Source organism: Anastrepha ludens, chromosome 4 (genome assembly GCF_028408465.1).
Source record: "Anastrepha ludens isolate Willacy chromosome 4, idAnaLude1.1, whole genome shotgun sequence".
Classification (NCBI taxonomy): domain Eukaryota; kingdom Metazoa; phylum Arthropoda; class Insecta; order Diptera; family Tephritidae; genus Anastrepha; species Anastrepha ludens.
Window position 1 is genome coordinate 44151781 of NC_071500.1, and position 12352 is coordinate 44164132.

At 35.4% G+C, this 12352-nt stretch overlaps 1 protein-coding gene across 4 annotated transcripts in view; it reads left to right on the plus strand.

The window, feature by feature from the left end:
* LOC128862121 (anion exchange protein 3) overlaps positions 1-10743 on the plus strand; it is a 203188-nt gene extending 192445 nt beyond the window's left edge. For all 4 annotated transcript variants that reach the window (XM_054100573.1, XM_054100570.1, XM_054100571.1 and 1 more), the window contains 6 exons: positions 123-314; positions 436-807; positions 880-2192; positions 2269-2463; positions 2537-2765; positions 6365-10743. In XM_054100573.1, coding sequence (XP_053956548.1) covers positions 123-314; positions 436-807; positions 880-2192; positions 2269-2463; positions 2537-2765; positions 6365-6433 — 2370 coding nt within the window. In that variant the 3' untranslated portion in view covers positions 6434-10743. The remainder of the gene's footprint in view (positions 1-122; positions 315-435; positions 808-879; positions 2193-2268; positions 2464-2536; positions 2766-6364) is intronic.
* The last annotated feature ends 1609 nt before the right edge of the window (positions 10744-12352 follow it).

Below are 12352 nucleotides of genomic sequence, written 5' to 3' on the forward strand. Positions count from 1 at the left end.
ATTTAACAACTTCAATTTATCTTCTTCAAAATATTTTTATTAAAAAATTCTTTATTATCGAGTCTTAATATTTTATTTTAAGTTTTTTTACTTAAAACCAAAACAAAATATTACTACCTTAGAATCTAACTGGAGAAGACAAGCGGCCCAAGATAATGCCGGCTAGCGAAATTGGCGGCAGCAAGCGTAGTAATGATTTAAAAATTGATATCAGGGACGATATGTATTCGTCGTCGCAGGAGAATCTACAGAAGCTGCAAAATGATAGTATTCTCAAGCGTATACCCGTGGGCGCTGAAGCGACGACTGTATTGGTATGTATGCAGTAGATTTGAAAAACTGTAATATCATATTTCTATATTATAATATATGTATGTATGTATGTAAATAATTTCCTAATCATATTAATGAGTATTCTCCCTTTGACCTGCTTAGGTCGGTGCTGTAGATTTTCTTCAGCAGCCAACAATTGCGTTTGTACGTCTCGCCGAAGGTGTGTTTATGCCCACTTTGACCGAGGTAGCTGTGCCAGTGCGTTTTATGTTCATACTCATGGGTCCACGAACGCTCGATTTGGACTACCATGAAGTGGGCCGCTCTATTGCCACTCTAATGGCGAACGAACCGTTCCATGCAATCGCATATAAGGCAGACGATCGCAAAGATCTGCTTTCAGCTATCAACGAATTCTTGGATGATTCAATTGTATTGCCACCGGGTAATTGGGAGCGTCAAGATCTTTTGCCATTTGAGGAATTGAAAGCAAAAAAGGACTGGATTCGTTCACGCAAGCGCAAGGCATTGGAGGTAAGTATTTCAAAGCAATTACTAGCGACCGGCAGCCATTAACAAAAATATATATTTCATCTCTGTGGATAGGTAAAGAATGAACTGAAGGAGAAGATAAAGCAAGAAGCTAAAATAATTGTTGAAAAGAAACCGGAATTAGATATTCTTGATGGCAAGAAAAAAATCAATCCGCTCGAAAAAACACACAAGTGGTGGGGTGGCCTACGTAATGATCTCAAGCGTCGTCTGCCCATGTATAAGAGCGATATTACCGATGGTCTGAATTCGCAAACGTTAGCCGCTACTATCTTTATGTACTTTGCCTGCCTCTCGACAGCCATCACTTTCGGCGGTCTAGCCTCCGAAAAGACGGGCAATCTAATTGGTATTTCGGAGACATTATTGAGCACGGCACTTTGTGGTATAATTTTCCATACGATCTCCGGTCAACCACTCGGTATTATAGGCACCACTGGTCCACTGTTACTTTTCGACGAAGCGTTGATTAACTTTTGCCGCGAGAATAATTTGCCCTTTCTGACGATCCGCGCTTACATTGGCGTTTGGTTGGCCATCATTGCCACAACTTTGTCTGCATTCGAATGCAGCGTTTACGTGCGCCTGTTTACGCGTTTCACCCAGGAAATCTTCTCAGCATTGATCACATTAATCTATATCTATGAGACGTTGATGAAATTGGTATCTGTGTATAAGAAGAATCCACTATTGGCCGACTATAATTTCCCGCCAGCAACGTTCGCACCACAACTGCAGAGCTTCGACAACACTACTACGGATAATTTCGGTAATGTGACCGCCGATGTGTCGATATCAAACACAACCTCCAGCATTGGCTTAATTTCGAACATTGTATCCCACACAAATATGCCAAACACAGCACTCTTCTGCACGATACTCACCTTGGGCACCTTCACTATCGCCTACTATTTGAAACTCTTCCGTAACTCCCATTTCCTGGGACGAAATGCTCGCCGTGCGCTGGGTGACTTTGGTGTACCGATTGCTATAGCAATTTTTGTATTAATTGACTATCTGATACCTCAAGTGCACACGGATAAACTCAGCGTGCCAGAGGGTATTTCACCCAGCGATCCGGAAGTGCGCGGTTGGTTGGTGCCTCTGGGTGGCATGCCCGTTTGGGCACCATTTGCATGTGGTATACCAGCTATTTTGGTGTACATTCTCATCTTCATGGAGTCGCACATTTCCGAGTTGATTGTCGATAAACCAGAGCGTGGGCTGAAGAAAGGCTCAGGACTGCATTTGGATATTGTGATATTAGGTTTTTTGAATACATGTTGCGGTCTGTTTGGTACCCCATGGCATTGCGCAGCCACGGTACGTTCAGTAACGCACGTATCTGCGCTAACTGTTATGTCAAGGTGAGAAGAAAATAAGATTTTGGAATTTTCATTTGCATTTTGTGCTTAATAAATTATTCATACATAAATATTTTAGGACCCACGCCCCTGGTGAATCGCCGCGTATTATTGATGTTAAAGAGCAGCGTGTGTCCGGCTTCTTTGTGTCGCTCATGATTGGATTGTCCGTAACAATGGCACCGTTGTTGCGTTTGGTGCCTATGGCAGTATTGTTTGGCGTATTTCTGTACATGGGTATCGCTTCGATGAGTGGCGTACAGTTCTTCGAAAGGTAAGTTTTTGTGTCTTGTGAGCAAAGGCAGTTTTTTATATATTTACTTAATCGATATTTCTGATATTTATAGAATGAGACTATATTTCATGCCGGTAAAACATTATCCACCCACACCGTATGTAAAACGTGTGCCCACCTGGAAAATGCACATGTTCACCACCATACAATTGCTTTGTCTGACATTACTCTGGGCTGTGAAATCCTCCAAAATATCATTGGCCTTCCCATTTTTCCTAATCCTGATGGTACCGATAAGACAGCGACTTGTGATGCTCTATACACCCGAACAACTGCAAGCGGTAAGTTAAGTACGCAAGTTGCACTTGTGGGCAAGAGTGTTATAATTTTGTTTACCCAATGGTTGTGCGTAGTCGCATAAAATAATTATATAATATTATATACGAGTATACCAAAAGATCAGAATTAGTCGATTTACTCATGTCTGTATGGGCATCCATGTGCGCAGTAACTAGGAAAATTGGGTAAGTAATATCACTTAGTCACAATCGCTCCATTTTTGGCAAAGGATGCGGTCGGTAGAGTGAAACGGTAAAAGGTTGTAGAGGCGAGCGTCAATGCGCACAAAAAATAACTCTGAGCAATTTTTGGTCCTTAGTTAATTTGTGCTGAATAAAACGTGCGCAGACCTTTCATAAACCCAAATGATCAGAAAAATTGCGATAAATTGATGTTTTAGAGATATTCAACTCTGATTCTATAAATTTCAACGATGATTACGGTTCATTTTTGATAAATTTACTGACAATTTCGATGGAGTTTTCTGTTCGGTGGTTACTCATTTTCATTGTCATTTATGTCCTCACAACCATCTCTGAAACGTGTAAAACCCCCTGGCATGAGATAGACAATCATCGCCATAAACTTTTTTCTTCAATTCAAATGTTAAAACAAAATTTCATATTAGCTCTTTGTTCGAAACTAATTTTTGTACCGATGACACAAACATACTGATACTTTAGATGCAATAACTTCGCTTCCGTGGCGCATAATGCATCAACATATCGAAAATTTATAATTTTTGCAAGTGTCATCATCGTACGTCAATCATATTTGACCCTTATAAAGATAAATATTATCATTTTCAAATTTAAATTTTTCAAAATAACTTTTTTGTTCAGTAAAATGATTGGAGAACAAACTTGGATGATTAATTTTGCGCCACCTTGTACAATACTTGTTATCGTCCAGCTAGGCGCGACCTAAAGATTACTTCAAATTTTTATGCGCTACTGGACTTGTTTAGTTCTAAAATGCATCTATTGCTTTTACACGAAGCAGTTTTACTTAATGAGATAAACTTTTCGGAATAGGGTTTTGTTAGAAAACCATTATTCACTTAGAGATTCGTGCAAGAACGAAAATTTCATGTAAAAAAATGTATTAGTGATCCGTGTTATTTCAATCGTGTTAAAAAAGACCGTGTAAAAAGAGAATTGTGTATATGAGAATTGTCATCATTTAAAAGTCCACCATGAGCACGTCCACAGGTAAAATCCGTCAAACTGGCGTTTCATGAATATCTAATTGTTAAGGGCATCGATATATCGATGTATAAGGTTGTTCAGCAACACTTTGCGCTACAGCAGCAATATTCTCAACCGAATATCCAGCTTTTAATCTGCCCGTTTTTGACGTGATAACGTCTTATAATTCGAATTAACAGGCTGCACGCACGAAAAAATGTGTCGTTACCTTGCCCATTAGTGTTACCTTGCTCTTTAGTGTTACCTTGCTCATATGTAGTTACCTTGCTCATTAGTGTTATCTTGCTCTTTAGTGTTACCTTGCTCTTTAGTGTTACCTTGCTCATATGTAGTTACCTTGCTCATTGCGCATATGTACATATATAAATTCACGTATTTGTATTTGCATATGCCTTCTTATTGATTATTATTAATTTGATTCACTTGAAGAATTTAAAATAAAACCAAGTTTGTTAATAATACCTGTTGTTTTAATGTTATAATTATTAATTTTTTTATTATATATGAAGGAAAAAATGTATTTTAATATTTACCATATACCTTATAAGATATGTTGTCTATACTAATATTATAAAGAGGAAAACTTTGTTTGTTTGTAATGAATAGGCTCAAAACTACTGGACCGATTTTAAAAATTCTTTCACCATTCGAAAGCTACATCATCCACGAGTAACATGGATTATATTTTATTTTGGAAATAGGGCTCGAGATATAGGTCAAAACGTGGACCCGGGTAACCTTCGGATGTGTATGTACAATATGGGTATCAAATGGAAGCTGTTCGTGAATGCTTTAGTTCAGAGTATTTCCATCCGCTCCGTGACTAGGGTCTCGAGATAGAGACCAAAACGTGGACCCTAGAATGTGTTTGTACAATATGGATATCAAATGAAAGCTGTTGATAAGTGCTTTAATACGGGGTAATTTTCATACCTATTGATGACTAGGGTCTCGAAATATATGCCAAAACGTGGACCCGCCGTGTCTTTGAACCGAATTAAACCAAACTTACACACATTGTTAAGTAGGTATTGAAGATGATTTCCGTATAGTTTGAATACCTATTGGTAGATAGGGTCTCGAGATATAGGTCAAAACGTGGACCCGGGTAACCTTCGGACGTGTATGTACAATATGGGTATCAAATGAAAGCTGTTGGTGAATGCTTTATGATATGTTATGTTATGTTATGTTATGTTATGTTATGTTATGTTATGTTATGTTATGTTATGTTATGTTATGTTATGTTATGTTATGTTATGTTATGTTATGTTATGTTATGTTATGTTATGTTATGTTATGTTATGTTATGTTATGTTAAGTTATGTTATGTTATGTTATGTTATGTTATGTTATGTTATGTTATGTTATGTTATGTTATGTTATGTTATGTTATGTTATGTTATGTTTTGTTATGTTTTGTTATGTTTTGTTATGTTATGTTATGTTATGTTATGTTATGTTATGTTATGTTATGTTATGTTATGTTATGTTATGTTATGTTATGTTATGCTATGTTATGTTATGTTATGTTGTGTTGTGTTGTGTTGTGTTATGTTGTGTTATATTATGTTATGTTAATGTTAACTCATTCTCTATATCCATACAAAATATCTATCAAACAAATAAAATTAAAATTTTCTTTTGAAAAATGCAACCATTCAATCAGTATTTTCTTATGACGTTATCACGTTAAACTATCGTCAGTAAACCGACTTTACAGACAACCTCTTTTTTTTCCATACTCGACAGAACCAGTTTTTTTAAATTTTTCATCAATCTGTGATTCGGGCGATTATTTTCACACAAAAAATCAGGAATATCGGTGTTCTTAAAAATAGATAAACTTTAGTATGTTCCAATAAGTTCCAATATTTTTAACGCTTTGTTCTACCGAGTAATTTGTAATATTACATCAGTCTGCTTAACAAATGTCAAAGATGGCGTGTACAAAAATTATAGGAAAAATATCTAGAAATTTTTCACTATTTACATCTAAGCGTCACTTTTGAAGTACCCTTTTGAAATACCCAACAATTTTATAGATGATTATCATTCGGCTGCCTTAAAAAATTTGTTTCTTAAAAGCTCTGAAAGCCTGAAAAAGTCTGCTATGAAAATGTCTCTAAAAAAATGTATGTTTCATTCGTTATCGGCAAAAACTACAGGCAAAGCGCAAAGGTTAACAAATGACATTTATTTTGTGATATTTTCTTTTACATGAAGTTGGTCTATTGAAAACTTATTTTATTATATCATATAATTATTATATTATAAATTATTATGAAAATTTATTTTATTATATAATATCTTGTAATCATAGAATTAAAGACACTCGTAATACTGATTTTCAAAACATCACTAATAACTTTAATTCTTTTATCTTTACTTAGCTCGATGGCAGTGAAGTCAAGGATGAGGATGAACCTGATTTCTATGTAGAAGCTACTATTCCCGCTTAAAAGTAATATAAATACTTTCCCTTCAAATGGGCATATTTGTAATTAAAGGAATTGCCTGTACTTAAGCATAAACTTATATACTTAAGTGCTCTATATTATTTCATGTATTGTTCATAACGGTATTTTTTTGTTTGTTTTTAATTAGATGTATATATATACAAGTATATTTTTGAAGCTTTTTGCTAAAAATGTAGTTAAATTTGTTTTATCACCTAAAGATGATGTAAAATGATTCCATTATAAAAATGTTTGAATAAGTAAATGAAACAATGTATTTTTCTATCCACCAAAAACAAAAGAACGAACCTATAAAATTACTTAAGTCAAAACAAACAAAAATAAATCTATATGTATATTTTAAAATTAAAACAAAAAAAAAACAAAAACAGTTTTACTACGTGAAATATGTACCATTTACTACGTATTTCACGATGGAAGTATTAAAAAGTGTAACAATTAATAGTAACTATGTAGTTTATAGTTGAGAGTATTGCAATTTTTGTAGTTTTTAGTATAGAAATTTTAATTAAATTATTGTCACAAAACGGCCAGGCAACCAGAAAGGAAGATGGCCCGAGCTAAACTTAAAAGAAAGGAAAACTCGACAAATAGCTAATTATTATTGAAATGCACTTGTAACTTAATGAGAGAATACAGTGGTACATATATATACAAGTTGGCGCAAAATTAATCATCAATTTCGTTTATGACTAACTTTTTTACTAATATACAATAAAAAAAAAACAGATTTTAAGTAATTAAAATCTTTATGTTGACTTTTACGCGCTCCATTGTTTGTATGTTTTTATACTGCAGCTGTCTAGTGCGTAAATGTCGTCAAATATGATTTTATAACCACCTTGTATATTCCTTTAAACGCAACTGATTCATTTTAAAGTTGATTAAGTCAAAAATAAAATCTTTAACATTTGGCAACTTTTAATATAGAAACGTCATGTTTGAGTTAATGGTTCTTGCCATAAAACCTAAATTTTTTAAAATCAAGAAAATTTTAAACTATTTTTTTTACATTTAGAGGGTAGGCTGGTTGTCTTTCACTCCATTAAAATAATAACTCAGTAGTTATTACCTATGTATTTCGAGAAGGTACGACAAATGTTTAGATGAAAATATTTCTTGGAGATAAAAAAAAATAAAAATTAACTTTTATCATTAAATTCATAAATATCGGTCTGTCGTTCGTATCTAAAAAAAGGAGGTGTCAAAAAACAGACGAAAGTTAATCAAAACTTGACAAAAAGAAAAAAATTGAGACGAGCAGGCAGGCACAAGGCAACCAAAACCAAACTCAATGCCACTGAAGTACAAAGATAGCATGATCTGTCATTGTCAGAAGTCATGACGCCTTCACTAAGTGCATGAAGACACTCTGCAAGCGCTTGCTTAAATCACCCAACATAACGGCACTGGTAGAATTTAATTGCAGACACACGAAATGGACTACCCAGTGAAATAAAGTTTTATTGGAACGGTCCTGACTGCATGAGTTGTTATTGGCATGCTCTTCGAAGTAATATTTTTTTGATGTCGAAAAGAAACTTTGGCGTTGGGAGCGTTATGGAAACTGGAAAGGCTCAGATTTGTTTCGTTCCCCCAGAAATTAACACGGTAAATTATAATGAAACCACCGCCATAGCCAAATGAGTTGGTATGTGATTACCATTCGGAATGTGGGGCTCGCATCACCGTGCGTAAAACACCAAAAAGTGGAAAAAGTTTTTTTCTAATAGCGGTTGCCACTCGCAGGTAATACAGAACCCCCAAGTTTATTTCTACCATGAAAAACTATTTGCAATTCTCATAAAAAACCACCAACCATTCGGATGACGCGCAAAATTGTAGGTTCCTCCATTTGTGGAAAAACATCATACCACAAATAGGAGGGGTAGTGCAGCCAAACACCAAGTAAGAAAAGATGTTGGCGCCAATTTCTAATAAAATGTGAGAAGATGCTCTCATCACTTTTATGTATGGAAAAATGTGCGATAACTCCGCAGGGAGACGCACCAATTAATATCTTACGGACATGGGGACAGTGGTGTAGTGAGAACCTCACCTGGTTCCAGCTTGTATATAGACCCGATCTGAGCGCAGTATCTATTTGTGATCACAAACCTTGAAATAACCCTGTGCGGTTATGGAGCTCAAATTGAAAACTAAGCTCAAATTGGTAGGAAAATATTGTACTTCCAAGCTTAGTAAATTTGATGCCAAAAAGAATATTTGAACTGATTAAAAAAAGAAAATAATAATAAATAAAATGGAAAATCAATAAATTCTTATATGTGTACAATATTTTTGTTGCCATTGCTCAGTGCGCTTAAACGAATATTTCTTCTGTTACACCATGAGACAAAAATCAACTTTTTTTGTTCGCCAGGGAATATAGATATTATACATTGATGCTGCACACTTACTTTAAAATTTTCTTATAAATTAAATTTTTAAAGAGCTTTAAAGTTTTGAGTGGAAAGAGAGATATCTCTTGCGTATATTTCATTTCATAGTGTTCAGCTATTTTACGTTTTTATAAGGGTTTAGGGGTAGTCAAAGGCCCGAAAAATGATAATCGACTTGACTTAAGCAAAATTAAAAAAAAAATTAGTAATTGGAAAAGTTATCGCTGCTTGTGTGGAGCCCCTTTCTCCCTTGCGGTGATCATCAGAAGTCCTTGGAGATTCATATAAAATCAATCGGACTAGAGAAATTAGTTTTATTAATAGATAATGTTGTGCCTGATCGAACTAACAATACGGCGGTCCAGGAAATATTTTTCAGATTTTCGAGAAAAAAACCGACCATTAATTTTTGAAAAAGAAGAAATCTTTCGGTCAGGCACGAGAGTTTTATGTTTTTCGAAAGCAGTATAAATTTTATTGAAATGTACTAAGCGGTTTTTAAGTTACAGTGATCACCAGTTCAAAAAACATAGTTTCGAGAAAAGTGCATTTAAAGTTTTGCTATCGATTACCAGAGCGCCCTTTTTTAATTGTTAAATAACTCAAAAAGTATTTGTACATTGTCATACAATATTTTTAAGACATTATACTTTAAGAAAATGCAAAAAAAAGTCAATTTTTTCTGACTACCCCGTACCCCATAAAACGGTATATATTACAACAAATATTATATATAACTTGAATACTTTTTTTTTTGCTTTTTTTCAAATAATTCATTATATATTTCCTAAAGTAGCAGCAGGCTAATCGCCTACCCTGTCAGAAATCAAAATAGATTAAGGAAACCAACGCAAGACTGAGTCTTGTCGAGACCCTTTGTTCCCGAGAGGAGTGAACAAGGAAAATAAAAAATATTTCCTGAAGCACCAATGTAGTACTGTTTTGGTGGAAAATAAACTTTCTTTCTAAAATTAATTGAGGCAATTCCGTTCAGATATCGTTCAAATATCGTGAAACCAATAACCTTTCCACACCGTTGTGCTAAATCCTTTCATAAAATTTATAATAACCTCCTCCTTTTGATATCCATAGTAATATCGTAAAGTTATTATAAGTATTTAAAACTACGTTTTGAAAATTAAGTCCTTTGAACCTTTAACGTCATTTAAAAGTTTTATTAATGAGAAAATGAAAAACTGAGCATGCAGCATTACCATGTAAAATCTGTAGTTTTATGTGCATATATTGTAAAATTTATTCTGGATTTCTGATTCATTGCATTAATTTAAATATCGTTTCACCATATCAAATTGTTTGAAGACAGTAATGCGTTTAAACGAGTATGTGCCACTGTATAGTTGAAACTTAATGGGAACACTTTGTGTCCTCTCTACTTAATAACTTTTTATTTTTTATTGAACATAAATAATTACTTAAGAAAGCAAAGCTGTGTGTACGTTAACTATAATTAGTGAGTACTAACTACTTAATTTGTAATGTAAAACGAAAGAATGCCACGAGTGATTTACTAATTACATACCTATGTACATAAGCAACTATTTGCGAAGAAAAAATGTTGAGCAAATTTAGTGCTTTGAAAGCCTGCGAGTACTAGCGAGTCTATCGCTGTTAATGTCATTGTGATGTACTGTACTTATCAGCTTGGGAACAATAATTGAAACAAAGAAATCGAACATTGAAAATTGTTTATTAGAGATGCTAAAAATATTTTCAGATAAATAATTAACAATCAAAAAGAAATCACATGTTATTAGAAAATATATATATACATAAAATACACATTTTAAAATATACTAAATAATGTTGTTATTGCAATTAAAACTCACCTAGTATTAGCTAATAAAAATTTAGAGAGATTTAACATGACAATTGAATTGTGTTTTGCTAAACGAATGTTCTTTACCAAAAAAGTATTAGGGGCATTTTTTTTAAATCTCTTTGAAACTCTTCTCTTTGCTGCTATGTTAATATCAACGTGTAGAGCTTACGTGCCGTGCCGTTAATTTACCTATAGAGAATATATATTAAAAAGGACGAAAAGGTAAAAATTTGAATAAGTGAGTAGCGTCGCTTGGGGAAATTTACGCCATACCTATGTGAAAATTTTGGTGTTTTGAGTTATTAATACGGTTAAACTATTATCGACAATTACCTTTGAAAATGCGTTTTTACAATACAATTTTGATTTTCGAGTTATTTTGAAAAATTGTATCGCACTGGGAAGATCGTAATCACTTTGGACAAATTTTTTCATGTTATTTTTAAATACCGCACATTATTAACATTAGTTTGGGGGAAAATAAATACAATACTTTAGCGTAAAACTTTTACGTAAATTGTATACAACAGTTTTATGGTTGATCACTAGCTACTCGATACTGCTACAACTACTAGCCTGCCGGCCCCACATAACAGCAGTGCAAGAGCCCTGGGTCTTTAGGAGCCGTCTCTGTGGCTTAAGTGCGCTGAAAGGGGCCACGTTATTATATGACAGGAGTTCTAGTAGGCCTAGGACCGGTCTTATAGTATCATCCCATCTCACTGTGGCGGGTCTTGAGCAATTCTGTTGCCAAAACCTGGTAGCGGCTGAGGTGTGTTACAGAGGTAGACGCGGATGGTCGAAGTTTGTGATTGCATCTGCTTATTTTCCTTACGATACTCTGGAAGGGCCACCACCCGGGAAGGCCACTGGTCTCGTGAGGTTCTGTGAGCGGCGCAGTCTGGGCCTCATCCTATGTTGCGAAGCATACAATCTGGGGCAGCAGCAAGTGCAATGGATGGGGCTCTCGACTATTCGAATTTATCGCGGCCTCCTGCCTAGACATACATAACAAGGGCTCACAGCCAACGTTTGTAACGGCTAGAAGGCAGGAGGTGATTAATCTAACCCTATCAAACTCAAAACTTGGGTGGTCAATCAAGAACTGGAGAGTCCTTGCCGAAGATTCGTGCTCGGACCACAGGTACATTGAGTTTCAGTGTGGCGAGGAGGCACAAATGCCATTGCCCTCTAGAAACCCAAGAAAAACAGACTGGCAGAAGTTTAGGGAGGCGTTGCGGGACCTTGACGTTGCGCCACCAAGACTTCGAAAAGAACAGGCCATTGAGGCGGCTGTTGAGAAACTCAACGCTGCCCTAACCGAATGTTTTGAGTCAGCCTGTCCAATTAGACCTCTCCCTAGCCGGACTCCCGCTCCTGGGTGGAATCGAGATCTCCAGATGTTGAGGCGTGAGTCGAGAAAACTTCTAAACCGGGCCCTCAAGACTAACCTTGCAGAGGACTGGGAGTAATACCGTGATGTTCAAAAGAACTACAAGAGGCTTATTCGGGAATCGGAAAGAGGCTCATTTAGGGAATTCTGCAGCGGTATTGAGTCTCTGAGTGACACGGCGAAATTGGTTAGGATCCTGAAAAGGGACCCAACTGCAAAGCTGGGGTGACTTAGGAAATCTGATGGCTCCTTCACGGAGCGGAAAA